This window comes from Apus apus, chromosome 6 (genome assembly GCF_020740795.1).
Source record: "Apus apus isolate bApuApu2 chromosome 6, bApuApu2.pri.cur, whole genome shotgun sequence".
NCBI classification, from domain to species: Eukaryota; Metazoa; Chordata; class Aves; order Apodiformes; family Apodidae; genus Apus; species Apus apus.
In genome coordinates, this window is record NC_067287.1 from 27,909,732 (window position 1) to 27,937,641 (window position 27,910).

At 41.8% G+C, this 27,910-nt stretch overlaps 1 protein-coding gene and 4 non-coding genes across 5 annotated transcripts; all 5 read right to left on the reverse strand.

The window, feature by feature from the left end:
- Nucleotides 1-3,828: 3,828 nt before the first annotated feature.
- NOP58 (NOP58 ribonucleoprotein) lies at nucleotides 3,829-27,875 on the reverse strand. Its single transcript, XM_051622905.1, has 15 exons — nucleotides 27,657-27,875; nucleotides 24,658-24,734; nucleotides 22,922-22,974; nucleotides 21,016-21,140; nucleotides 20,365-20,501; nucleotides 19,122-19,186; nucleotides 17,782-17,916; nucleotides 16,754-16,899; nucleotides 15,695-15,821; nucleotides 14,858-15,021; nucleotides 14,045-14,179; nucleotides 12,424-12,485; nucleotides 9,908-10,041; nucleotides 4,868-4,986; nucleotides 3,829-4,148 (listed from the first exon to the last, which is right to left on the reverse strand). The coding sequence occupies exons 1-15, from the start codon at nucleotides 27,699-27,701 to the stop codon at nucleotides 4,092-4,094; spliced, it is 1,581 nt and encodes a 526-aa protein (XP_051478865.1). The 5' UTR covers nucleotides 27,702-27,875; the 3' UTR covers nucleotides 3,829-4,091.
- On the reverse strand, nucleotides 15,446-15,530 carry LOC127386768 (small nucleolar RNA SNORD11). Its single transcript, XR_007889976.1, has one exon. It is a non-coding gene; the product is annotated as a small nucleolar RNA SNORD11 (small nucleolar RNA).
- Nucleotides 16,572-16,655, reverse strand: LOC127386769 (small nucleolar RNA SNORD11B). Its single transcript, XR_007889977.1, has one exon. It is a non-coding gene; the product is annotated as a small nucleolar RNA SNORD11B (small nucleolar RNA).
- Nucleotides 18,454-18,541, reverse strand: LOC127386773 (small nucleolar RNA SNORD70). Its single transcript, XR_007889981.1, has one exon. It is a non-coding gene; the product is annotated as a small nucleolar RNA SNORD70 (small nucleolar RNA).
- LOC127386772 (small nucleolar RNA SNORD70) lies at nucleotides 22,633-22,721 on the reverse strand. The gene has a single exon (XR_007889980.1). It is a non-coding gene; the product is annotated as a small nucleolar RNA SNORD70 (small nucleolar RNA).
- Nucleotides 27,876-27,910: the final 35 nt, after the last annotated feature.

Consider the following 27,910-nt stretch of genomic DNA (forward strand, 5'->3'; position numbering starts at 1 on the left):
TAACATTAGTTTGGGGATTTTGTTTTTGTTTTATCAAAAGACAAAAGATCAGTTTTTGGATGGATGAACTCCCTCACAAAGATTAGTGACCCACAGTACAGGCTCTACATAAATGCCCTGTTGCACAATTATTTCTTACAAGAGAGCCTGTACAAGCCTCAGGATTTATACCACTGTAAAAAGATGAAAAGGCTCAAATCTCAGTAAAAGGCCTGTCCTACTTCTTGGGTAAGAACCACCTCTCTGTAAAAAGGTTATAGTATTTCCCAACTATACCTGTAGATTTTCTTGTTATTTTAAGGTGTAAGATTGTACACAACAGCCCAGACCTTTGTGGAAAACCATGCACAAGAAACTAGTCTTATCTCCTTGAACTGATAAGCAACTTGAAAGGCAGTGACCCTGGCTTACAATGAGTGTAGTCTATCACCACTGTTTATTTTCACTGATCATACTTAGCACTCAAGTTGAATACACTTATCAATGTTTCAGCAGCAGCCCTTTGGGACATGCAGCTCATTGTTTTGAAGATGGAGTTTAGCAGTTCAAACCAGAACCCAGAGTATTTATTTCCTTACCTGCTTAAGAGGTGGTGGCAGATAAGTGCATGGTCTATCTTGCTTCCTTTTCTCCACCCACTATTTCTGGGTCACACACAGAGCTCTCAGAGCTTTTTTTTCCTTCAAGAGAGTTTCATTCAGTAAAACTAAAAATCTTACAGCATTTCAGAAATCTTGAAATCATATCAAATCAAAGCTCTAGTTAATTTGATATGAAAATCAACCCTCCCAACACCAAAACAGAAGAGGCAAAGACATGCTCCTTCATGACCAAGCTCCAATAGGCTGCCCTGTGTGGTGGAAACTGGCCTGCACTGCACATTGGCTTGCAATCATAAATCATTCAAATATGCTATGTAAGAAAAGAGGTGAATCTCATTTCCTTGTTATCAAAGAAATAAGCATAGACTCACAGAATGGTTAAGGTTGGAAAAGGCCTTAAAGATCCTCAGGATCCAGTCTCCCTACTATGAGCTGGGACACCTCATGCTAGACCAGGTTGCACAATGCATCATCCAACCTGGCCTTGAACACCTCCAGGGACTGGGAATCCACAACCTCCCTGGGCAACCTATTCCAGTGCCTTCCTACCCTCACGGTGAAGAATTTCCTCCTGATGTCTAACCTAAATCTACCCTCTTTCAGTTTAAAACCATTACCCCTTGTGCTATCACTGCCTTCTCTAATGAAAAGCCCCTCTCCAGTTTTCCTGTAGGCTCACTCAGGTACAAGAAGGCCTGTAAGGCCTCCCTGGAGCCTTCTCTTCTCAAGGCTGAATTGCCCAAAGTCTCTCAGCCTGTCTTCATAGCAGAGGTGCTTCAGCCCTTTTATCATCTTCAAGGCCCTTCTCTGGACCCTCTCCAACAGAGCCATGTCTTGCCTGTGCTGAGGGCTCCAGAGCTGTACACAGTATTCCAGGTGGGGTCTCACCAGAGCAGAGGGGCAGAATCACCTCCCTCACCCTGTTGGCCACACTTCTTTTGATGCAGCCCAGGACACAATTTGCTCATGTTAAGCTTCTCATCTACTACCACACCCAAGTCCTTCTCCTCAGGGATACTCTCTACCCATTCTCCACCCAACCAGTATTTGTGCCTGGGATTGCACTAACCCAGCTACAGGATCTTGCACTTGCCCTTGTTAAACTTCATGAGGTTGGCACTGGCCCACTTCTCCAGCCTGTCAAGGCCCCTCTGCATGGCATCCCTTCCCTCCAGCATGTCAACCACACAGCTTGTCAGCAAACTTGCTGAGGACACACTCAATCCCACTGTCCATATCTCCAACAAAGAGACTGGTCCAGCACTGGTCCCAGTACTGAACCCTGAGGAACACCACTCATCACTTGCCTCCACTTTGACACTGAACTACTAACCGCAACTCTCTGGGTGTGGCCATCCAGCCAATTACTTATCCACTGAATGGTCCACCTGTCAAATCCATGTCTTGTCAGTTTGGAGACCCCTCTGTATGCTTCCTTCTTGAGTTTTTCTAGGAGCTGCTTGCTCATCCACACCAGCCTCCTGGAGTTCTTACCTTTCTTAGCTGCGATGCATTGCTCTTGGGCCTGGAGAAGGTGGTCCTTTCATATCAGCCAGCTTTCATGAGCCCCTCTTCCCTCCAGGATGTTAACCCCTGACACTCTCTTGAGGCTGAAATCTGCCCTTCTGAAGTCAAGGGTAGTAAGCTTACTGTGAGCCCTCCTTACTGTCCTAAGGATCTTGAACTCCACCATTTCATGGTTGCTACAACCAAAGCTGCCCTTGAGCATAGCATCCCTCACCAGCCCTTCCTTGTTGGTGAGAACAAGGTCCAGCATGGCATCTCTACAGCAAAAGGGAGAGAAGTGGCTGTGCTAAAATAACTTCTCTCCACTTCAATCCTACTGATTAGACATACTAAGCAACTGATGTTCATACCAATTTTCTGATTAGGGTAAATTATACAGGACAGTTTATGAGCAGCACATACATAATTTAGCTGATACTTCTGAGGAAGCAACTACATTAGTAGTTCAGAGGAAACAGATCTCATGTCTGTAAAGATTTCTGTTTGAAAATGCATTTACAATAAAAAATGAAAGGCACTAATAGCCAAGTCTTCCATCTCATTATGAATAATTTTCAGTATCTTTGCTGCCTGCTCAAACATTTAAGCTTAAATTCATCTTACTTGTCTAGCAAAAAGCAGATGAACTGGAAAGGTCTCAGTATTCCCAGGCAATCCAGAGCTCTGCACAGTAAAGCATCAGTGACTGCAGACAGTGCAACAGAAGGATCCATACATAACACCTAAGATGAGAGATGGTTGCAATATGGCAGCAGTCCCAATACGCTGTTTCAGGATACTCCTTGACCAGCCTCTCAATTATGGCAGTTAAACTCACTGCAACCTTCCTGAGGGGGAAAAAGAAAAAATGCAGTTCATGTTCTTGATACTGGAGGAACTGCTTAAATCAACACATTAACAACTTTCTTAGGGATTCACTATATCCACTTACTAACAGTAAAGTAAGCCACAGGCAGTTAAACAGCAAGAGCTGGTCAATAAGCTCTATTCCACAGAAAAGCACCAGCTACACTGGCTGCAGAGTTACCAAGTGTTATCCAGCTGAAGACAATGCTATTTCATTTAGGTAATAGTCTACCAGTACATTTCAAAAAGCTTTTTCATATTAATGAAATTATTAAAAAAACATAGTAAAAAAATTGTGTATTTTTCCACCATACAGCTTCAAGAGCTTTAGCATCGTGGTCATATGATGCTTCTCCAGTGCATCTGTTTTCCCTACAGAGAAAGGCAGAACTGGCAAGTGGTTGACTTCTGCTACTCATAAGAAACACTTCATTATCTGATAGCTGAAGTAGTAATTGTGCCCTGGGCTTTTTTTTGTTTATATCAAGTGAAGAAAGTTGCCACAATTACCACAGAAGCAATTTGGAAGCTAACTTGTTCTAAACACACATCTGAATCTTGTCAGTCAGAGCAACAAAAGCAAAATGTTTGAAAGATTTTAAAAAGGCTCTCTCAGGAGAACTACAGTGCAGACTCAAAGACACACCTCAGCTGTTAAAGGCATCTTTGATACGCAGATATGTATGGAGAACTTCAGAATATTACAACCTTTGAATTCTTCAGAGAATGAACTATACCAGACCATTTACACATTTAGAATTTTTTTCCCCTGATCATTAATTTCAAATACTAAAAAGTAGTCCTGATAATGGTAAGAAAACCAGCAAACAAGGTCAAAGACAGAGGCATGAAATCTCCATAAAAATGTTTTTATTCCTTATCAGTGGAGACTGCATATGAAAAGAGGATCTACTGTGAGCTTTTCAACATAAGAAACTGCAAAAAAACAGCAATCCTCCTAAGTAGCTGGGGTATCCTGTTCCAGGCAAAAGACAGCCACCAAATCTCTCTCCTTGCCCTTGCAACACAGGGAAGTTAGTTTTCAGCAAGAAGCTACAAATAATGTCAAGAAATGCCACTCGGAAGCAGCTGTCCAGTTCTCCCCTCTGCTCTTTATCAGTCTTCATCCTCATCTTTCATTTTCTTCTTTTTCTTCTTCTTTTTCTCTGTATTCTGCAAATAAACAAATGTTGCTATGAACAAAGCATAATGGAGAAGCAAATCAACACATGTAGCTAGGCAACAGAGCTCACAGCCAGAACACCACAGCAGCTGCCATACTCAAAGCACAACTCTAGAGACTTTCCCTTCCTCTACTGCTAAATGCACTCAGTGTTTACAGCACGGAGGGGCCAGGGGGCAAGGGAAGCTGTGCTGTCTGCCACACTGCTGGCAGCTCAGCACTGTGGTCAGGCAGCAAACCTGCACTGAACACAGGGGGAAAAATGAAACCTCATGTTAAGAACAGGATTTCAAAAGTGAACAACTAGTTTGATTTGGTCCCATCCACTCTACTGTTGCTAGAAGTCATCAAATGATGCTTCATCAATTCAGGAGGTACAGACTGTTCCTGACAAGTCCTAAACCCATGCCTGTAGATGGGCACCAAAGGACACTCTCCCCACTAGAAAAGATGTAGAAAGAAAGAATGCTAATGTTGGGGTTGGGCAGAGGAAAGGATGGGAAACACTCCTGACACATGGAGGCAGTACAGGCACAAATTTCTCAAACCTGATTTTGTAATCGTATCATGAAATTTAGTTACTAGAGTAAAATTGTCCTAACATACCACGGGTTATATAGATAAGAATATTCCCCCCCACACCACTCAGTAAGTTTTTAAGATAATCCATTCTCAGAAGAAACAGGGTAGCTGTATAATTCTGCCTTACCTCAACTGTGGGGCTGGTGGGGGGTTCCTCATTCAGTACTTCCTCTTCTTCAGCCTGCTTTTCCTTATTTTTTTTCTTTTTCTTCTTTTTGACAGGCTCATCATCTTCTACAGTTGTCTCTTATGTATCACAGAAGGAAGAAAAACAAAAGGCAGGTTGTTAAAGGAAAAGCTTTCTATGAGATGCAACAGGATACACTGATGATAGTAAGAATGCAAAATACTGAAAACCACACTGCCCCTTCTTTACATCTCTCTACACCAGTTTTCTCTCCATGTTGCCCTTACCTGCATGACTACTCTCTGCTATAAATGAACTAATAGTACATATATCAATATACAATATATATATCTCAACAATATACAACTAACACACAAGGGACAATAATCAGATAGCACTATTCAAGTCTCCCGGTACAAACTCTAATCCCATATGCTGTCCCCAAAGTTTAAAAAAAAGCATGTTTTAATTTGTCTGCCAAATTACCTTCACATACTCTTTCTGAAAACAGACTATCCAGCTTGGCAAATATTTTCACCAGCATCACAAGTGCAGTGGAAGGACTAAAATCCACATGAGAAACGCATTCAGTCAGCAGCAGCTTGTTTGCAACTGATTTCCCTATCTTAATGTTGGAAATTTGCTAAGTAGACCCGTTTTCTTAACTGTTTAGACTGGCAAGCACAAAGATCTTTTAATGCTGAACTGACAAAGTATTTAATGCAAAACAAAAAACTCTTTCCTGTCCTGGAAGACAGGAATTATTTATATAAGCAGAAAGGAATGTTAACGCAAGGAAAGATTTAAGAGTGCTCTTGCATTTCGTTTTCAGAACTATTTGTCAACAGCTGACTGATGTAATCCCAGTGGTAAAGGCAGTATGATTTACCACTCACTTTCTAGAATACATACCAGTCTTAGGAATCTCTAGGTAAAGAAACCAAGGAAAAAATCATTACCAAGCTGACAACCTATGCAGTACCCAGGCTGTTACTGGAGCATAACCAAGTTAAATTTATTTGGACAACTGAGTCAGTGCTGGATACAGAGTCTCTCAGTACGTGGTACTCATGAGTAAGTTCATGACACAGCACCCACTGCCCTCCAGCAGCTACAACACTAAGACTGATCAGTGGTCTGCACAGTTGTTTCTAGATGTGCGACTTAAGTAATTTTCTCGCTGTACTTCCCCCCCAAAAAATTAGTTTCATTTTGAAGCACGCTCATCTTCCAAAGAGAACAGAAGCAAAACCAGTGCAATTATTAAAAACCCCCAACCACACAAACTCGTAACATGTTGATTGTAGTTTGTCAGAAGTTCAGTTCCTCAAGGAGCAGAAGGATCATATGAGTCAAAAATAAACTTCAGTCTTTGCCTCTAACATAAGCTTTAAAAAATGGGCTTCAGGGTAAAAAATTTCTAGACATGTCTACAGGAAAATAGAGCCAGCTAACACGTGCTGTTTTCTGACATTAAAAAATGCCAGAAGCAAAACTGCAAAGGATTCCAGATTAAGGAACTGGTAAATCTAAGTGTATTCTGCCATACATGTAATTCACAGCAAATGGTGTGCAGCATAAGGCATTCAAAACCCATGTAAAAGTTAAGTATCCTCACCTCCCTATGTATGACAAAATGAAAGAAAAGGTAGATTGAAAATAAGCACAAACTACATTAAAGCCACACAGTACAACAAGAGCATATATATCAGATTTTGCTGTGTGACATTTTCACTTAGCTGGATTGGTAAGCAAAATGTTGAGTGGTAGCCTTGGAAATATAACTTATTAACCTACATGTCATGAAGTCTGATGCACCAGGCAGTGGCACCTGTCACAGTTTACACCCACAGATGATGTACTGTGCACTCAAAGGCACTGTCACTTCTCAGAGCAGCAGATGCCTTCCTGAAGATTTCAGTTGCTGCCTTCTAGCAAAGCTCACCACAGGACTTCCTGCATTTATACCGAGGCAGAATGACCATAAAGGCTCCAGGGGGTCTTGGTGTTTTCCCTCTGGGTGCAGCAATTAAGTCACTCAAGCCCAGTGGGGTTTCTTTGTGAATACACAGCAGCTGACAAGAAAGCCAACAGCTCTTACCATCACACACAGAAAGAGCAGTTTGACCTGTGCAGTGCTGGAGATCACCAGCAGTAGTTCCACTCACCCATTTTGCACCAGTTTTCTCTAACCTTTTACGTATCAGCCTGATATACCACTCCCTCCTTCACATGTAGAGAATCAAATCATATTCCCTATCAATAAAGGCACCCTGTCAATGTTGCCATCATCTGGGGCTGTGTGTTTTGCAGGGTTCACTCCATTAATTTAAGATTATATTTCTCTTTTTTCAAGAGACCTTTCCCTGTATCTAGCTGTTACTATCCTGATGCTTAAATGCAAGCTGCACACCTCACTGGGAGTGCTGGCTAGCCCTGTTGGTGGTATGCATTCTGTCTAGTCACATTAAGCTTCAAAGACTGTAGTCACAAAAATACCTGTCCTATTTCCCTTCCCTCACCATTAGAACAGGTTTTAACAGACAGCTCCATAAGTGGATCATAACTTGTTTCAGTCACTATCCTTCTGCTTGGTTTCTTTGTAGGTGTAAAAGGTGAAAGTGGTTTGAAGTCATGCCTCATTCCCAACTCCCTTGCCAGTTCCTATCCAAAGTACTGCCACACATACATCTCAAAGAGGGAGAGAGAAAACAGCACAGTAACAGTTACATTTCAGGCTAGCAAAATTCCAAATATTGTCCTCCTTTACAGCAAATAAAGCAATAGTTTTACAAATCACTTTTCAGTGGCAGCTTCCCAGTTTATTCCTGTCCCTCACCTTATTTTTGTAATACAAACTGGATCAAAATTTATCTGGCTGAAGAATTCCTTTTTTCCCCAGACTGCTTTTCCACCACCCCCATTTATCCTGCAGCTGCACAAACAGCATGGGGAAGGAGGGGGCAGAGACTTGTTTCACAACACTATGTCTGGATGTGTAATCTTTGACCAGGGAAAAGCTTAACAGAGCATCACATCAAAAAGAACAGAGCCAAGAATAGCCAAAACTAAAGGTCCATGCATATTCAAGTGGATATGCAACATAAATCTTAATGCTGAGACCTTCTCTACACTCTTGTGTGTATTATGAAATGTACTGATATAGTCAAACTTCTCAGACCACCATCACCACCCCTCTAGCACACCAACTATACTGCAAAAGAGCAAGGTCATGGTCTGCCTAGCCTGTGTCAGGGAAATCCATGTACTTTGCTGGGTGGTCAAAGACAAGAATTTGCAAGCATAGAAGTAGTGCTATTTTAAAGGGTACAAAAGGACAGGCTGAAGGGATTTGTTCTCCATACAGGTGTTAAGAGACAACTAACTCTCTGAAGCAACTTACAGTTCTTATGCCCAAGTACCCAAGTAAAATGACCCAGCTGATATGAAGAACTAGGAAAAAGCAGGAGCTATAAACCACACATCTGGAGGATGCTCTGCCTTTTCAGGAAGAAAAGCAACACATCTGAATCCTCTACTTCAGCTTTTGGCAAGCTTAAAAAAAAACCCACAAACAAGCTAAGAGCACAGATTTCGGTAGTCCACAAGTACTGTGAACACCATCTACTGCTCAAATAATTTTTGGTAGCTCAAGGACAACTGCTAAGCTTCACCCAACCCCTAAACCAGGAGGTATCAGTGCTCAATAAAACAAAAGGAGCATACACAAGCAGGTTGGTGTATAAAAGCATGAACTCTTAAAATATATATCTCTGAACAGAAATACCTCATATTCAGACTGGAAATTAATGTAATCTTTCACCTGTGAGGAGTGCATGCCTGTGAGATGTCAGCCCTTGCTTTGATAACATAAGGGAAGCCCAAGGGAATAATTCTGACACTACAATAAGGGAAGTTAGTTCAGAAGATTGTCAAAAGCACTAGCTGTGAGAACACCCATATTATCCAAAAAGCAAACAGGCAAAGTTCAAGCCTCCAAAGTACTCGTGTCCTTGTCTCATTATGATAAGAGAAGAAGCTGGGGCACCAATTTCAGCTTTACAGCACAAAGGATACTTGCTCCAGTGTAACTTTAATTCTCAGCTAAATTTAGGTTCTTACAGGTTGCTCCATCCATGTATGGCAGACACCATGAACCAACCAGTGTCTGAAAAGATCACTCCCCAGCACCAGCTGAGCATGAGAAGGTACAGAACCAGCGTAACTACACTGACACTCCAGAACACAGCTAGTGAGGGGCAGAAAGGGAGGGCTCTGACAGCCCTCACCTGCTGCAGACACAGGTAGCTGACAAAACCTCAGAAGCTCACACCCAGGTCTGGCTCAGGGTCTCACAGAAGTGACCTAAAGTAATCTTTTCTTCATTTTCCCTTCCCAAGTTACACACTGGATACTACACTCTCACAGCAATTATCATGCCAGATACCAAAGGGCACACTGGAGAGAAGAAAGTTTCTTAAGATGAACCGTAAAACTACATTATTCTTCACACAGTAACTTAACAGAGAAGAACAACTGTGACCACTGTTCAGTTTTAGCTCCAGAGAATGACAATTGTTCATGTATTGCATAAATTCAGACTGAAATTTCCAAGTGTCATTTTACCTCAAATTCTGACATTCAATGTTTCTATATTGAAAAATGCCAGAAAACATTTTTGTACAGAAAAAACTAGTATTCTTTAAAGAAAATTGGGCAAGCTCTGGTTTTACAGACAAGAGCTTTTTTGTCTTGGAAATACTGAGGCACATTAAATACGAACCTGCCAAGCAAGAAATTCTGCAAGAAGAACGAGTAGTTTTATTTTTAAATGTTCTTATATGCTTACAAATGTTTAACAGCAGATATTTAAACTAAATTGACCACAGTGTGGTGTCAGATCATAAAGGATTATTACTTTTTAAAAAAATATACTGTCATACCCAAGGAGAAAACCAGGTATTTTGCCTGGCTGTAAATGTTAAGCCCCAGTGCAGGATGCACACAGGACATGTTAGCAGCACAGATGCAGCAACTAACCTTTCATCTCTGCTTTGAACTTCTTTGCTTTCACAGCAACCTCTGCATCTTGTTCTTCCACCTCCTGAATTTTGCGTTTCTTTGAAACAACAGGAAGTGTAGAGTCACCAGATGGATCAAATACTTTTACTTCACTGCAATGAAGAAAACAAATCAGTTTAAGTAACAAAAAGAACTAGCCCCCAGGGAAGATCCTGCAGTTGAACACACTCTTCAACACAACCTCCTGAGAATATATGCAAATACTTTTTGCTCAGCTAACAAAACATCTACAGATAGTGATGCCCTTTCTCCAATACATGAACAGTTGGTCCAGTAATCGTGACTACAGTAGAAACCTCAAGAAGTACAACTGTCTGATACCAATTAAGTAAGAGTTTGGTTCTGGTTTATATCTGTTCAAGGTTCCATAGAGCACTTTAATTATGCAGTAGATTGATCTCTCTGCTGCTGAAAGCCTTTCTAGCGTAGCTGTATGGTCACAGGCACATCTACCACAATTTGGTAAATACACATAAACATCAAGTAAGGGTAATACACATACAGAAGTAGATCTACATCTGCTTCCCCTGCACTGCCTCTCTACCATTATGCTCACAGGGCACAAACTCACAAGACAACGTAATGCTACTACTGATGTCTGTATCACTGGCTTTATGGGACATTCAAATACCTAATCTGTATCTGACACTGCCTCTTCTCCAATACTGCATGTTCCTTGGCTCAGTTCTAAACTCCTCTATAGGCTGCAGAGAACCAGTCACCCTAAAACCCAGTGCTCTTTAGATAAAACTGTTCAGGGGCAATTGACTCATCTAGTATCAATGAAGCAACTTTTTTCTTACCTATTCAGACAGAATTCCTACTGAAGGAGGAAGAATTTTTAGAACAGTAAGCCTAAACTATCCTTCCTGGCCACATACTGAGCATCCAGACTTTCTGAAATAGCTATCTTGCACAGGTTGCAAAAACAAGGCTAGTGGGAAGCATGTGATAATGCTAGCAGTGCCATCAGTTCATCCTCTAAGCATCAGAAATTATTCTTACAGATATCAATACTGCATATTACTTTACAGATATTGATTACACAGCCTTTTGCAAAAACTCTCAAACATAAATGACAAAGGCAATGCACTCCTACCTTTTTTTGAAAGCATATTGAAATGCTTCACCTAAACCTCATCTCTAAAAACTACCTTGTGATTAACTTCTGAGACATTACACTTGGATGTAGCTAATTCATACAGGATCCATAGTACCATGCAAGACAGATTCTTGCCAATCTCCTCAAAACACCAATTTAGCTCTTCAAGCAATCTCCATAAAGCAGTACTGCCCCTTTTGTACTGTAAGGACAATTTGTCAGGGCCCAAGTTAGTTTCCCTTTTAAGCAGCCAGACTAAGCCAAACAGCCAGGAACTATGTTCAGTCTCTCCCCCAGGCTTAGACATGTTTGCAAAGTATGTCTAACAGTAGAAACATGTCCTAGCAGGAATTCACGGCTCCTCACTTCCAGAGTCCAGAAACCAGCATATATGCCATCTTCTCAACACTCTCCTCCATGAGCTACAGGCTCCTTTCACACCCTCATGCTTCACTTAACTGACACTGTCTTTTCAAAAGCTGCTCCAGAAATCACAGCCATCACTACACTTTGAGTTGCCTAGCATGTGGGAACAAAAGTTACAGCCAGGATTGAGAAAGATATTTGTGGACTGCAGATGGGTACAAAAGCATTATTTTTTCCTCACAGAACTTACACCCAGCCTTGCTTTTGCTGGGAAATCGCCCTCTCTAAACCAAAGGTTCTGCAAAATAAGCAGGCCAAGCTAAGCAAGAAGCCTGCAACCAAATTAAGGGAAAAACACAGATGCCATAGCTCAGACTAATAATAACCTGTTCAAATCCTTAAACGTTCAGCTGTCCCAGTTGCAGTTTACAATGTCACTTCAGGCACCAGAAGCCACTCTAATAGTGTCCAGAGTACAGACCCTACCTACTGCTTATGATATGTATTATTGATTACATGCAAGACCTAAACAAGGAGATAAAGCTTTGCTCAAAACAAATGTGTTGATTTTTCTTTCCTAAGAGTAAGACAACTAAGTAGGTCTGTAGAACAGCTTCCATATCAAATAAATCCATTCAAACTGACTTTCTCAAACTTAATTTATTCAGAATTGCATTAAATGAAAGTGCTATATATTAACTCCCCAAACTATTCAGCTTTTTGGGCTGATAGGGATGGCATTTAAACATACTTGTTATCTGACTATGTCAGTAATTTACTATTAGAAAATCAGGACTGTTTCACCAATTCACTGGCTTTACCACAAATGTAAAATGTGAGGAAATGGAAAATCCCATTAGCAATGGGACTTGTCATCAATGTTTAAGAGCACAGAAAGTGTTTTCTGGATCTTAAGTCAGCTGAGCCCACAACCAAAAATCTTCTCAGCAATAAAAACATTGAGAGCTATTTATGCCCAGCCAAGCTGAAAGAAAAAACTATTTACCTCTTGTTTTGATACTTGTCCATCCTGGCCAAGGCTTTTCCAGTGCCACTTATTCTTCTTATCTACAAGAAAAATTTAGAAGTGAAAACCAAATTACTCACAATTAAAACAATTCACAACACAAGTTTTACAGCTCTTGGAAGAAATTAAAAATTGAAAGAGACATATTACTGGTCAGGCTCTTGCATACCTGTGTGAGTCTTACACCTGGAAGTAGTGACAGGGAAGTAGTTGAGATGAGAAAGGCATGTGTCTTTCTAATATTGTCCAATTCAATTAAAGGGCATCTAATACTGGATCAAACCTACCACAGCCACATGACATACAACATCACACCTCTAAATTTCCAAGAGCAGTTCAAATTTGAGCACACTTTTTTTTGCAAGGATAACATGGCAGGTATCACCCTATGCCTGGCATAAAGCCACATAGAACCACAAAACAGGCCTCAAACTAGATCTGAATTAAATTTGTACTTGTCAGTTTGTTTTGCTATTAACATGCCTTTCCCTGCCTTTGTTGCGATGGGAAAAATCTCCTCCCATGAAACTGGAGCTGTTTAGTCTTGAGAAGGCTGAGAGGGGATCTTATGAATTTCTATAAACATCTGAGGAGGGGCATCAAGGGGAAGGGGCCAGTCTCTTTTCAGTAGTGCCCAATAATAGGAAAAAGAACAATGGGTATAAGATAGAACACAGGAACTTCCATCTCAATATGAGAAGAAGCTTCTTTACTGTGAGGGTGATGGAGCATTGGAACAGGATGCCCAGAGAGGTTGTGGAGTCACCTTCTCTGGAGACTCAAAACCTGCCTGGATGCATTCCTGTGTGGCCTGCCCTAGGTGATGCTGCTTTGGCAGAGGGGTTGGACTAGATGATACCTAGAGATCCCTTCCAATCCCTAACATTCTATGGTTCTATAAAATGCTCAAGGCAGGCTTTTCCTGATTATTCTTTTTTGTTCTAGTTATGCCAGTACTACAGCATTAATATCTGATCTTCTACCTTGGAAGACTGAACCTAGTCATCATTTATTTACAAGATCACATGCAGCAGGCATGCCACCTGAAAGAGGAAATCAAACCCTATGGTCTTCCAGCATGCTGTGCTGATGGCAACAGATGGAACAAGAGGTAGAAGATGGGGGGACAGTGCAGCAATTTGCAGAATAACATCTTGCTTTAGCTACAGAGAAAGCTTTTTAAGACTAAATATCATCAGTGTTCAGGTCTTGGGGAACCGTGGTGGAAAACCTGGAGGTGACAGGGGCTGAAAACCCAAATGAGCTTTCTTCTAAGGTGCAGAGAAAGAAGCTATGAAGTAGTACATGTATATCTGCAATTAATACAGAGATGTAGTAGAATGTAAAGGTATGATCTTATTAATCTTGTTTAAAATCAGGGTTTTTCAGGATAATGTAAATTAAGACAGGCATGTAAACAAGAAAACCTGGCATACAAACAAATGGATGCAGACAGCTTACAAACCCTACTGCTCCAGCCAAGGCTTGGAGAAGTTACAGAGAATGACACTAGATCACACAGCTAAGTGAAGGCAAAACACTCAGAAAACCATACCATAAACAAGATTGTCAGCTTCATGCAGCCCTCTGCTAGACTTACCCCTCTCTCTTCCAAAAGCCTCAGTCTTGTCTCTACTTTTAGTCTGTTCTCAGCTCCCATTTCAGCACTGGTGTCCTCTCCAAGGGCATCATAACGAATAGTCAAGGCAGTCTTAGCTGCCAGCATTCGAGAAATCTGGAAAAGCCCAAAAGAATATTAAATGCTAACAATTCACTCTGATCTGGAACATACCCACAAACAAAAGAACAAACCATTTACTAGCAGTGTTTAGTACAAAAACAATTAGTAGGTCATTCTTTCACCACTGAACATGTAACACCTTATTTTCTAGGTAGAGGGGAAACATCTGAGACAGCAAGTTAGTTAAACATACCCCTCTCCACCCCAGCCTTTAAATCAGGTTAGTTTGAGGTGTATTTTCTGGCTGGATAGCTTTCTCCAAAATTCAAACACATTCATCCATCTGCATTATAACAGCCTAAGCCATGGAAGTTACTAGCTCTAGTACAACAAGAGTCCAATTTTCAACTGAGACTAAAGCCTGTAACAGCTTAGTTTACTGCTACATAGAAGAAAGTAACAGACCCTTCCAGAAAGCCAGTGTTACATCATAACTCAGCAGGAATGCATGTGTTATTACTCAGATGTATCAAACGGACAATCCCATTCACTTTTTCAAACAGGAATGAATGACATTTAAATGTTTGTGGGATGGTGGCATGTTCCATGCAACCATTAAAAAAATACAGTGAAGCAAGCCATGGAAAGAGCCTCACTGTGAAGCCCTAGTCTTCACATGGACAGATAAATAATCTGGAAAAAGCCAAGCTGGTAAACAATTGTGCAACTCACCTTTCCTTTGTTTTTTGTATTGGTTTGGCCCACTAGAGACGCATGATAGATAAGGCCAAATTTAGGTGTGTCCCGTTTAGTCTTCAGTGCTCTGAAGAGTGCCTTCTCAGCACCCAGTAACTGAACTGTTGAAGCTGGATGTTTTGCCAGATTCAAAAGGGAACCTTAGAAGGAGATGACACAGCAATATTAATTTGTCACAGGAGTAACTAGAGAAGCAGGAGGCTAGATTCCTACACTACTGAAAAGTAGGAAGCTCAGAGCCATCTCTTTCTATGAGAGCTGTTTCATGTTCATTTTCTGAAGGACAGGTAAGTCATTTATGTCTTTCATGCTTCAACTAACTGTCTTCGTTTGATTTCAGCAATAGGAAATCAGGCTGACTCAATAAAACATATTCCACCAGAGCAATACCTACTCCTGCCAAAATCTGGCAGGAAGAACATGTCATCACAACATAGACTGATGCAGCGTAAGTAACTGAAAAAAAGGCTGCTACCTTCAGCCCATCTGACTATAAAAGCCTAAGGGTAGTTTGTCAGCATTTCACCTCAGAAGTGACTGAACTATCAGCAGGAGGCTCAGTGAGTGTCTCAGAAGAGGTAGTGACTTAAGTTGCCCTCATATTCCAAAAGAATTCAGGCCAACAGAAAATCTCATCATCACAGACCACTACCAAGCTCATGCTGCTATTCTCAGATTTCTCAAGAGCCATCTTCCCCCCCACTCCTTATCACAAGATGTTCATCAGAGCCTTGCATAATGCTGACCAGCTCCTCACAGAAAACCTCTCATAAGACCATCTAAGATTTATTTACACTGATCAGTGTAACCCACCTGCATGAGCAATGAGCCTTGCTCCAACCAGTTCCCCCACCATGATGGTGAGATTAGGAGCAATGGCCATCATTCTGTTCTTCAGGTAGTCGTACAGCTGCGTCCGATACTCTGAGATTTCAATCACCTGGCACAGAGTTTGGTTACAGGAATCAGTATTAGCTGACTGACAAATATTAAGAGCTAAATTTATTAAAATAAGGAAGTGCTGAGAATTCTAATGCAGGAGACTAACAGTACTCAAATACAGACAACCATGAGCTAGAGTTATACAAAGCTTTATACAGGGCATATTCCCAGAGCAGAGCTCAGTCCACAAAGTATACTGGATCTGTATTGCTCATTCTTTTATGCAACTTATTTTCTCAGCAAAGCTCCTGATAAAGGAGCTGACACCATGCCAAAGACAGTGAAGCAGAACAAAAATACTTAGTAAGGACATTTTATTTAGGACAAAACCATGAAACATTCAGTTTTCACATAAATCTCTGCCACCATTCTCCTGAAATAGGGTAAATGCTCTTTAATTGTTCCATACAAATACACACAATTAGAATGCACATAAAAAAGCAGCCTGGTCTAGACCAAGAACAGGAACTACCTACTCCTAACACTACCACTCCCTCATAAAGACAAAGGGATCTAACCAGCACCAGTAAAGTCAGAGGGACTTCACAGACAATCTAGATGAAAGCAGGATAGAGCTTCTAACTCTTCTGGGGTCTCAGTGCACCACTTTTAACCCAGGGTTTATCAGCTAGCTTCAAAATTGACAGATTAAAGAGAGGCTATACAGTATCATTTTCTCAAGACTTAAATTCTAACCAAAAGTAATATTGCTACTCTTGGAAGACTTTATACAGACATCAACAGTCTGAGATGGCTCAGATGAGGTAGTGACTGTGCACCCTCATGTCTGTACATCAGGACAACAACAATATAGGAATCATCACTGCCATCATGAGTGTCAGCAATGCTCTAGAAAAACCTCTCCTTGGTAGAAGAGGCTCTGATATGGCTAAAGAAGAGTTCCTATTGTATTCATCAATGTGTACATACCTGATCACAAAGATGGATTATATTGTTTATATCTTCTTCGGATACTTCTGTCCCCATGGAAATCTCAGCAGCAGCCTTCACATCCTCTTCGATCTCTTCAGGTAGGATGTCAGAAACATCAGAGGAGGCAAAATTGCTTCTGTCTCCTGTGGGGGACAGATGAAAGCATGTTTGTGCTGGGGGCAAGATGAACTAGTAAAAAAAGCACAGAAGCAGATGAAGATAAAAGGCCAAAATAAAATCAGTGAGTCAAATCTGCCATTCATCCTTTCCCGGATTCCCAAAATAAATGTTGAAGTCCTCACTTTATGTTTATACTAGCTGAGAAAGGATAGAAATATTAAATTTGAAACTAGGAAAAAAGCCCTTTTTCTGTAACACTGCATACTTCACCTTTTCAGTATCTGCTCACTGCAAGATTTTCAGTCACAAGACTACAAAGGAAGAATTTCAGGAAGCAAGCAGTCATTTACCATTCACAAAACCTATGTAATTCTTCCTACAACTGGGAAAAAAGCTCCCTTAAAACCACAAGTTTCTCACTGGACTGAAAACTTCATTATTTAAATAAAAATAAAATCATCAATACAAAGCACATGCCTAAGAGGTGAGGCAAGTGTCCAAAATATTAGTGGTCATTCTTTCTGCTCTTATTAATAATTCCAGCCATTTTAGTCTCCAAGACCACTCCAAAGCAGGCAGCAATTCACTTTTCATCAGTTTTTGGCAGCTCATTTCCAAAATGGTCTGCTGACTAGTCTGATTCTAAGGAGATATTCTGGTGGTCCATGAAAGCTGACTGGTTATATGGTATTAGCTTTCACTTAAATTCCAAAATGGTAAATTGCATCAACATGCATCAAGATTCAAGCATGCATCACCAGCCCTATTTACACTGCTGGTGGAGGCATGACTGTATACAGGGCCACAACTAGCTGGATAAGTGAGCGGTTGGCCTACAAACCACTGCTATTAATGCACTGCATACTAACATACAACATTGTCCATGCTCACATCTCATTACTCACCAACTTTCCGCACACATTTACAATACGTTAGGTTATCTGTGATGATTTTGCCCAGTTCAGGGAAATGCCAACCATACCATTCCCTACAGCGCATGATGTAGTTATTCAATTCTTTGTCCAAGTCATCAAGAAGTGCTAAGAGAAAGAAGAATAGACTTTTTTTTTTAAAAGTAATCTAAAAATGGAAAACTCTAAAATCAACAAATTTAAACAACATAAATTGAAGTATTTGATCCTATAAAGACTGGAATGAAACATAAGCTGCAATACACCTGAAGTCTCTATTTCTCAGAAAACTGCATAATCCCTGGCACAGTATTTTAGAAAAATTAGAATTCCCATGAGTATGGCCTAAACGTTTTATTGCTGGGACTGTCTCTGGGACAGCTGCAAAGCTCATTCCCCAGAAGGGGAGCAGCAGCCAGTTATTCCTCCTCTCAAAGTGGTACACACAAGATTGATGTAAACATGTTTTAATGGTGAGAAGCTGATCTTTTAAGCCTTTTCGTTACCTTTATGATATAAATATGCCCAACACAAATCCAAAAGGCTCATCCTTTACCAGATATGACCAACAACCAGATTTACAACTTAAGAGCATAACACCCACAGCATATATTGCTACAGAGCCCTGAGGCTAAAATATTTCCCGCTAAGGCAGTACCAACATTCCCATCTGTTGTCTCAGTGGTAGTGACGAAGGAACTGAATTAAATCATTAATATCAGTTTAACTATGTTTCATCATTGACAACAGTCTGGGAGTTAATATTCTAAATCAGGATTCCTCACCACTGCTTCACAGCAAGCATGCTGATTATGATGTGCATGTCTTCAAGGAAAAACAAGGAATAGGCTTTCCTAGCTCTGCTTACAATTTCAGTCTGTTCTCCGTTAAGAAGAAAAGGATTTGGAATGCAACCTTACATTCTGGAATGCATTTTGCATGCCTAACAGAAGTTTATTCCTATACTGCCCTCTAAAGAAGATGCCACCAAAATGAACAGTCAGAAAATCCTACCCTGTGGGGCTCATTCTCCCAACACTATTCAGAAGGGAGGCATGGTAGGAAGTGAAGTCCTCAGAGGACTGAACATTGTTTTCAGCTCATTCCTATGCTAAAAAAAATGGACATCATGTTCACTGTATCACCCTAAAAATGTTCCTGCTCATGGAAAACGCTATTAAGAAAGCACACCTTATGCCAAGCTGAATACCAATGCCCAAATTACTGCAACACGTTAGGAGGAAATGGACTGCAATAATTTCCTGTAACCCATGTAACAAAGTCAGCTATCTTAAGCCAAATCCATTAATAATTTAAGCTCTAAATATACTTACAAATTGCCTGGATAATCATGGTATCTACTTTATCTGGGCTGAATTTCAACTTGTACCGGGAAAGGCTGAGAAGACAAAAACAGTTTCATTAGCATCTTGACATCCTACTACAGGGTATATCCCACCTGCTTCATTTACCTGAGAATAGCTGTCTTCATTCATACCAGCTCAGTTTTATGCCACTGACTGCTCTCAGCTGTGGCCAGAAGCCACACTGACATAAGTTTCACAACAGTTCCAACATGTGTACATGCACATACCCCATGACTGGACTGAAAGGGAAAGTTAAGGCTATCTCTACCACGTGCAGCAGAACGAACATTAGTGCTGTGGCAGGAAATGGGCTGGATTTTTTTTCTGCATGGTTCCCCACAAAAAGTATTTGTCAACAGCACTTCCAGTTCTGTAGCAGCTGGAGGCAATCCACAAAACTCTACCTACCCAGCAGCAAATATCAGCAATGCTAATGTGAAGCAACAGAAGAAACTTCCTGGAACAGATTCTCACTGAGAAAGCCTGTACATTAAAGACTCCTTAGTAGTTCCCAGTGACAGGACAGGGGGTAACGGGCACAAGCTGGAACACAGGAAGTTCCATTTAAATATGAGGGAAAAGTTTATGGTGAGGGTGACAGCACTGGGTCAGGCTGCCCAGGGAGGTTGCAGAAGCTCCTTCTCTGGAGATATTCAAGACCTGCCTGGATGCAGTCCTATGTAATGTGCTCTAGGGAATCCTTCTTTAGCAGAGGAGTTGGACTGGAGGATCTCTAGAGGTCCCTTCCAACTCCAACAATTCTGTGATTCCATGATCCAACAACTTGTATTTAACTACTACTCCGCTAAACCTAAAAGGCAGTGATAGCAGGGTGGGAAGACAAATACCTTTAACATTTATTCTGGCAAAAATCAGCAAATCATAGCCTTCACCTTGTCTCTAGCAACAGAGTTTTAAATTACCCATTTGACTGCAAAAGAGACATTTCAAACCAAATTCTAATGCACATAACATGCAAAGGAAAGCTATCAACTTCAACTTGAGGTGGAGGTGACACCTTTCCCTAAAGCATGGGTGCAAACTGGAAAGCCCTTCTTTTATAAAGCAAGATTTCAAACACCAACATGTCTCAATTTACAGAGTATGAAACTATGTCACATACACAGAGACACTCCAAGCAACACAGCATAGCCAAGGACACAGGAGTGGGGCAGATATGGGATGAAATAGAGCTGTTCTAGGAACTCACCTGTGAGCCAGACCCAGACACATAGCTGCCATCTCTCGAGAAGGGAGGCCTGTAATAAGCCCTTCAATCTGTGAGCGAATTCCTCTCATCAGCTCTGTAACCATTGGGCTGTGTATACAACTCAAATTCAGCTTGTCCTGAAGGATGGAAATCAATGGTCTAAAGTCAAGCATGATAATGACATTCCTCTAAAGCCCTTCTTCCAGCAGCCTTCTCATTATACCTGGTTTTCCAACTGCAATCCTGTGGATCACACAACAGTTTCATTCATCTTTGATGCTCAAGGTAGTGACATGCTTAGTTCCCCACACAGTAACATGTCTGCCTGGCTGGTTTTTCATTTGGTTCCTCCCTCCTCCCTTTTTCTGGATGGGATCATTAGGGAAGTTATCTTTTATTCTGCTGGGCTTCTAACCAGTATTTGAGAGAAATCAAGCAAACCTTAACACTTTAGTGCACTATTACCATACCCTTCACTTACGTACTCCAGATATCTTTGCAGTATTCACACAGTACACATTTGATCACAAGGATTAAGTTTCTTCCACATTGCAAACACAGTGCAACCCATTGCCAGTGATTGCAAAATCTCTGAAACATAAGATTTCAGTAGCATGAGACAGAAGGAAGAATGGCAAAATCAATTATCACCTTTATGACACCTCCAAGTTTGGCATCTGCTACAGCCAACTGCTCATGGGCATCTTTTGCCACTATCTTCTTGAGTATCTTCTTCAAGTTCTTGCTGAGCTTGCCTTCTACAAGAGCTGTGGATGCTGTATAAAACAAAAACACCAAAGATACCATTTATTTCTTTCTAAAACATGTAAAAATATTACTCTTAACTTGGTATTTTTATATTAACTGCCCACAGCAGTTCTAATCCAAGCTGCAATACTACTTTGCCATGCAGTGGCTAAAACAGAAATAGAAGAAAATTATACACTTGCTCCTTTGGTGGCTTAAATCAAAAACCCTTCTCCCAGTTGTCTGTCCTTTCTCCATGTGGTTTCAGTTCTATTTCTGTCCAATTTGTTTAAGGATCTCTACACACAATATGGCTTATGCTTTAGATACATATTTGACATTTCCAAAGGCAGGGTTATATGGGAACATTTTGTGTACCATTTAATTAACCAGCCATTTTCCAGGTTCCTTAGTCAGCAACCATGACATCGTAAATTGAATAATAGCTCATTTACATCCTCTGATAATGATAATGTGCTATCTAAAGCTCAAGAAAGAATTACGCCAAACACACTGACAGGCAGCCAAAGACCTTTTTAATATAGCATGTAAATTGAATAATTTTAAAAGGACATTCTTCATTCTCAAGTATTAATAGACCTCTAACAGCTTTACAATCCCACACAATGTATTTTAAGCAGGCATTTATACAACTCTTTGTGGGTCAGCTCTCTGCTTGACTGAACTTCTGTGATTGATACAACATCTTCATCACAGTAAGCAGAGCAGAAGCCAGCAATTTTTTATTTCCAGAACCTTAATGAAATGTAAGAGTAAAATTTAAGTGCTGCATTCAGTTACTTTTCAACCTCAACGAACAACAGAATTAAGTTTCCACCTTTCAGGCTAGCCAATAGCTACTAACCTATTTAAAACAGCCACATGGAGTTTTCCCTTAAAATAAATGTGACCTAGGTATTCTGAATGATCTCTTCCATTTCACAGACAAGCAAACCTGAAGCAAACAAGTACAAGTTTTTTCATGGTTTTTTTTGTTGATGTTTTGTTCTAGAGTGCTTGTGGGGTTTTTTCAACCAGCCTAACTACAAATTATCTGAATCCAAACATATGCAAAAGCAACATAATAAAAAAATATGCCAAGGAATGGAATATACAGCAGCTTCAACCCCAGTTTTCCCACTTGCATCTTATGTACGATGGTTATTGATCTCCATTCTTGTTTCCTTAGTTTCCTTTTTAAGCTACCCCTACCACACAGGAATATGAAGATTCATTCTTTACTCATAAACATGACTTGCAACATCTAACTATTGACATCACACGACATCCAGCAGCAACTCACATAATTTCTGAATTATCTAGAACTAACAATTCAAGCTAGTCCACAGCATCAAGCATTTAACTGTTGAATTAGTAAAAATTATCCAATAAAAAGCTCTCAATTTTGTTTAAACTCCTCAATTTCTTTCAAGTGGAAGGCAGGCATTTTTTTAGGCTGAAAAAACACAGGCATAATATGCATCCATAAACAATGGCAGTTGTAATAATGTATGTACTCTGATAACTGTTGTCTCAGTGGTAGTGACAAAATGTTGACTCAAATCAGTTACATTCAGCTTCAACAAGAATCCATCATTGACAACAGGCTACATGTATCAGTCAAAACCTTCTACACAGTGCTCAGTAGCAAGCTGCTCAGGAAATAAGCATGGTAGGAAAAAACTAGACTTCATTACATCTCCAGTGCACTATAGACTGGATAGCTGACATAGGAACAGAGGTAAGTAATGAGCAAACCTGTGCATGACAGCAATTTTTTTTTTCATAAGAAGGGTGTTAGCACACTTACCAGCAAGTGCTTCAGTTGTGTCCTGAAATTTCTCAAAGTGTTTCAGCTTTACTCTACAGAAGAAAAATACATATGGGTAACAAATGTACATGAACCAGATGCTAGAACCATTTTATTTTTCTGCTTCTGTTACCCTCTTACTAAAACTGCAAGAAAGCAGAGATCAATTTCCAGATCTTCAACAAGAAGGAAGAGCACTAAACTTGCTGATTAAGTTTGAGCCTGATGTGACTTCTCAGCTGAGTCCCACAAACTTTATTTAAAAAAATTATCTTTATATAGTATTTTTATGATCAACATAATAAGGAGACATAAGCTCCCTTTTTCTTCCATGGTTCATATTTAAAGGCAACATCATCCATTTACATTTCAACACTGCATTCCAATTAATAAGTGTCCCTGCTCATTGATGATAGCTTCTTCCCACTCACCTTCAAAAGGGAACCTTGCACTTCTGTGGAATGCATAGCCTGGGCTGCTCAGATTTAACATGCTTTTCCATCAAGTGCATCTTCAAAGACTACAAACCAGACTGATTCACTGCCCATTAATCCTCAAGTCCTCCCCCGTAATTAGATGTTAGAATACTAATCCTGAGCTGAGCTTAAAACAAACAGAAAATTCTTCCATGCCCAAACTGCTGATCAGAGCCAAAATTCATCCAGATGGTGTTCAACCACAGTGTGTCAGGTCCTTAGGCCCAGCTTCCCTCTCCCCCCCACATTGCCTGTGGTGTTCATATCTAGAGTTACAGTTAAGCAGCTATCTCAATCCAGTAAATTCCTTGCCAGGGACAGGCATTTGACTAACCCAGTTCTGATGAACCACTGCTCTTTGTGAGTCAAGTATCTGCAAAGGAAGCAAGGTCATAGATAAAGCTGAGTGCTTGAGTTAAGCACTCACAGAGCCCCGCAGAAGCTTCAGGCTTATACTGAAGCCTTTTCAGAAAGGCAGGAGATCAAAATTACTTTGATCAGAGATCCACTGCAAACCATATCCTGTCTAGCAAGTGGCCAAGATGATGTTTCTAAGACAAAATTAACAACACTACAACAGGCAAATGTAGGATATTCCAGCCTCTCATCTAAATACTTTTACACAGCAGGATTAATCTAAATCACAAGCCATTGCTTGCTCAGAGGTATCCATTATAACAAATGGTGGTTAGAAATCTTCCAGTTAAAACACCCTAGACACATCTGGAAGGAAATCACCATTGTCCCCAGCTTTAGGGCAAGCTGCTAGAAAAGCCAGCTTGGTCAGTGGATGCTGCCATTGCTGTGCAGCTACAGAGGTGCCAACACTCACTGGTGGCATTGGCAACATCATTAACTCTCAATTCAGTGATTCACATGTCATTAGGTTTACTTTTTTTATAAGGAATTCCGTTGAGCACAAAAACCCTGTCATTTCAGCAAGTTGAAACATTACAAGCTCAGATGTTCTTGTCCAAACATCCAGATCTCCTTAACATATTGTTCCATTTTTTGCTTTGGTGACACATGGTAATGACTTCTGCAGCTTACCTATACCACAAATGAAAAAAAGTGCATTTTTTCACTTCGAGATTCTATTTTAGGTTTCCCTGAGTATATCTAACTTGACATTACCATTGTTCACAGCTTTTAGAACACTGAAAAATAAGTTCAATACTTATTTCTGAACCTCGGATGTGCATAACTGCAGTCATGTCCCTTCCAAAAACCAGGCTGCTATTTCTACATAAAGCCACTTACATTTTGTTTGCTTTTTCAGGAGTTTCAAATTCTTTCCATAAACTGTCAACTTCTTGGAGCTTTTTCTCATTCAGAACCTGTAGAAGAAAAAAAAAGCCACACAATTATATTTACAGCACTTTTGAACAACCTTCAACCCCACATTCAGCAGAGACCTGAAGTAGCTTTACAATGTACTCCTCCACTGGAAGTGAATACTGATCAAGTCAACCCAATTTTAGTGACTTCCAGCTTCATCTTTCTCTCAGCAGCTACAGAAATTGCTCAATAATGGCTGGGTCCTTCTGAAACTGCACATGAAAGCAAAACCTCCTCCTTGTTTATCAAAACTGGGCTTGCTCCACCTCCTTTACAAGACTCACTTACAACCCCCATGACCCAAAACCAAACCTGTCCCTACTTTGGGAAACACAAACACATCTGGGACACCAAAGAGGAAGGAGAGATCCCACAAGTTAATTCTATTAATCTGAGCTAACGCAAGGAAGAAAGAGCACCATAAAGAAGTATTTTCACCACTGCCTGGTGGTGAAGAGGCAGAAATGGCTTAATCCATCTCTGTACAAAGGGGATCCCCCTCAGATTTTGAACCACACAAGATTAACAATTACACCTCTAGAACATACATACACTTCAGAAAGTGCAGAGTGTACTGCAAATTCCTAGAAAAGTGCTCAGGGGAACAGTACAGTCAAGATCTTTATGTTATTTATACCTCACTCAAAAATGTTGTGGTTTCATCCCCACAATGCAAATGCAGCACAATTGCAACTTTACTCCATGCAGGACAAAAAACTTAACTGGGATGATCAGATTTTGCTCCCTTGCAGATTTTTGAACCCTAGTCAAAGGAGGTTGTCTTTTTTTTTAATTCAATTAGTAGCTGAGCAAACAAACACAGTAACTCATTTCCCACAAGACTCTGAGGCATGGGAAAACCTCAGGGAAACTCATTTTCCTCAGCCTGCTGATTCCTCCAGTCCATCTTTCCTACCACAAGGCCTACAGACTTTTCAGCCTGTTAACAGACACAGACACATGGAAAAAAATAAGGACACAGAAGCTGCTAAATCAGGGTTGCTCGTATACAGAAATGACATGTTTATGGATATTTTGTGTCCTGCAAGACAGTAAGACTAGGAAAATCCTTCCAAGATCTAGAACATGGCTATGCCACATCTGCCCCTACTATTTAGGCTATTTGCTCCTCTGATGGGAGCAACATCTACAAGGCAATACCTGAGAGCTACAGATCTTGCAGAGGACCACAGTTCTTGATCACCAAGGCATAAAGACAGAGCACAGTTATGCGGGCAATGGGCAAAAAGGGAAACACATGACCATGACTGTCTCCTAAAATTCAGAAGCACAAATTCTGTTCAAACGTGAATTAAAAAACAAAAAACCTCAGGTGATAGAATGATAGAACTGCCTAAACTGTGACAGTGGCCTCAGTAGCTGCAAATAAAGAAAGCATGGGGAACCAAAGATGGTCTCAAAACATACATTTCAATAAAATACTGCTATCTCTTAGTTCTAATGGACAACTTTCACCTCTCCTTTAACCCAGCCCAGACATCACTTTCTGCCCGCTGTCTTTCCCACAGGGAAGGTGTTTCACCGCCTGCCTTAGGACACCGCTCCTTGGTGCCTGCTGCCCTCTAGTCGCTGTGCACACACCAGGCAGCCAGATCCCCCAGCCAGTGACACCGGCAGGGGAGAGCAACAGACCTGCAGTAGAGAAACTTCATCTCTCTTTAAGTCCCTCCTCCTACCTTTTCTTGATGCTTACTTTACTTTCAGAAATTAAAATACAGATTATTTTCATCCCATCTTGGTTCCTGTGAAAGGTCAAAAGGCCTTGACTCACTGCACAATAGGTCTGTGCCTACTCAAGAAGTAATTTTAATAATTTGGAAGGATAGTAGCGAGCATAAACATTCAGTCAGCAAAACCTTCAGGGAAATTGCTGTGTGTAGCTCCCCAGATATAAACGCTGGGAGCGGAAGCCCACATAACAGAAGCTATCTGCTTTTGTAAGTATTTCTGTCTTCTGAGGTTTCTGTCTTGAAATCTTCCTTGCCTGAATTGCACCCTAATGAGGAGGAAAGGTTTCAGAGCAGATGAGATTAACAGTGCTCAGTAGAGCAGCAAGGGTGTAGTTCTGCAGCATATTAGGGCAAAAGAAACCTGAGCCTTGGTCCCTTTGCACCTGCACTAGTATTCACACGAGCTAAACCCAGAAAAAAGATTAACCTGGGGGGCAAAATTAAAAGTGAAACAAACTGGTGGACCTGTAAACGCATCAACACTCAAGCAAGGGATCAGGCCAGAGGAGAGCACAGCACTGTAGCAGCTCTAGTTTAGACTCGTTCAATCCACTGGGAAACTGAGGCCCTTAAGCCACCTCACCAGGAGGCGGGCAGAGCCCTGTGAGGCGGTCTGCTCCTCCCAGCGGAACGAGGGAAGCCAGACCACGCACTACCCCTGCGGGCATGGCCAAACTGCCCCTGTGCTCAACCAGCCGGCGAACTCCGCGTTTGCCAACAGGCCCCGGCTAAGGCCCAGGCCCCCGTGCAGCCCTTCGGGTTCCCGCTGCCTGCCTGCCGCACCCCCCTCCTGTATCCACAGGGTTTTGCTGGAGCCAACCCCGGACGCCCACTGGGACCCCCGCAGGGGCAGAGCGGCGGATACGCACCCTCCTACCGAACCCCCACCCCGGGCGGGAGGGAGCGCCGGACGAGATGCTGAGCAGGGCCGCCCAGGAGGCCCCGCTCCTCCCCTGGGCGCCTCCAATGCAGCCCCTGCCCAGATCTCCTGCAAAACGCGGCCCCTCTGCTCCCGCCCGGCTCCAGTGGCGCCACACGGGGGGGAGCCGGGGGAGGAACCCTCGGCCGCCTGCCGCGTTCCCCCGTCAGCCCAGCGCGGGCCCGGACCGCTGCCCCCAGCCCTCCCTCCCGCAGCGCGGCTGCCGCCCACAGCCGGCCCTCCGGCCTCACCTTGAAGATGGCGTAGCCGGCGGCGGTCTCGAACAGCACCAACATGGCGGCGGCGGGACGGGGGGGCGGCCACGTGCGCCGGCCGGCGGGACCCCCGGCCAGGCACGCGAGCGCGCCGGAAGGGGAAGGAGCCGCCGCGGAAGGGAGCGCCGGAAGGGGGGGGCTGCCTACCCCGCGCGCTCTCGCGAGCCACGTGGCGAGCAGCAGGACCGGGTGGTCGCGCGCTGCGGAAGGGGGTGGAGCCTCTGCTGGCG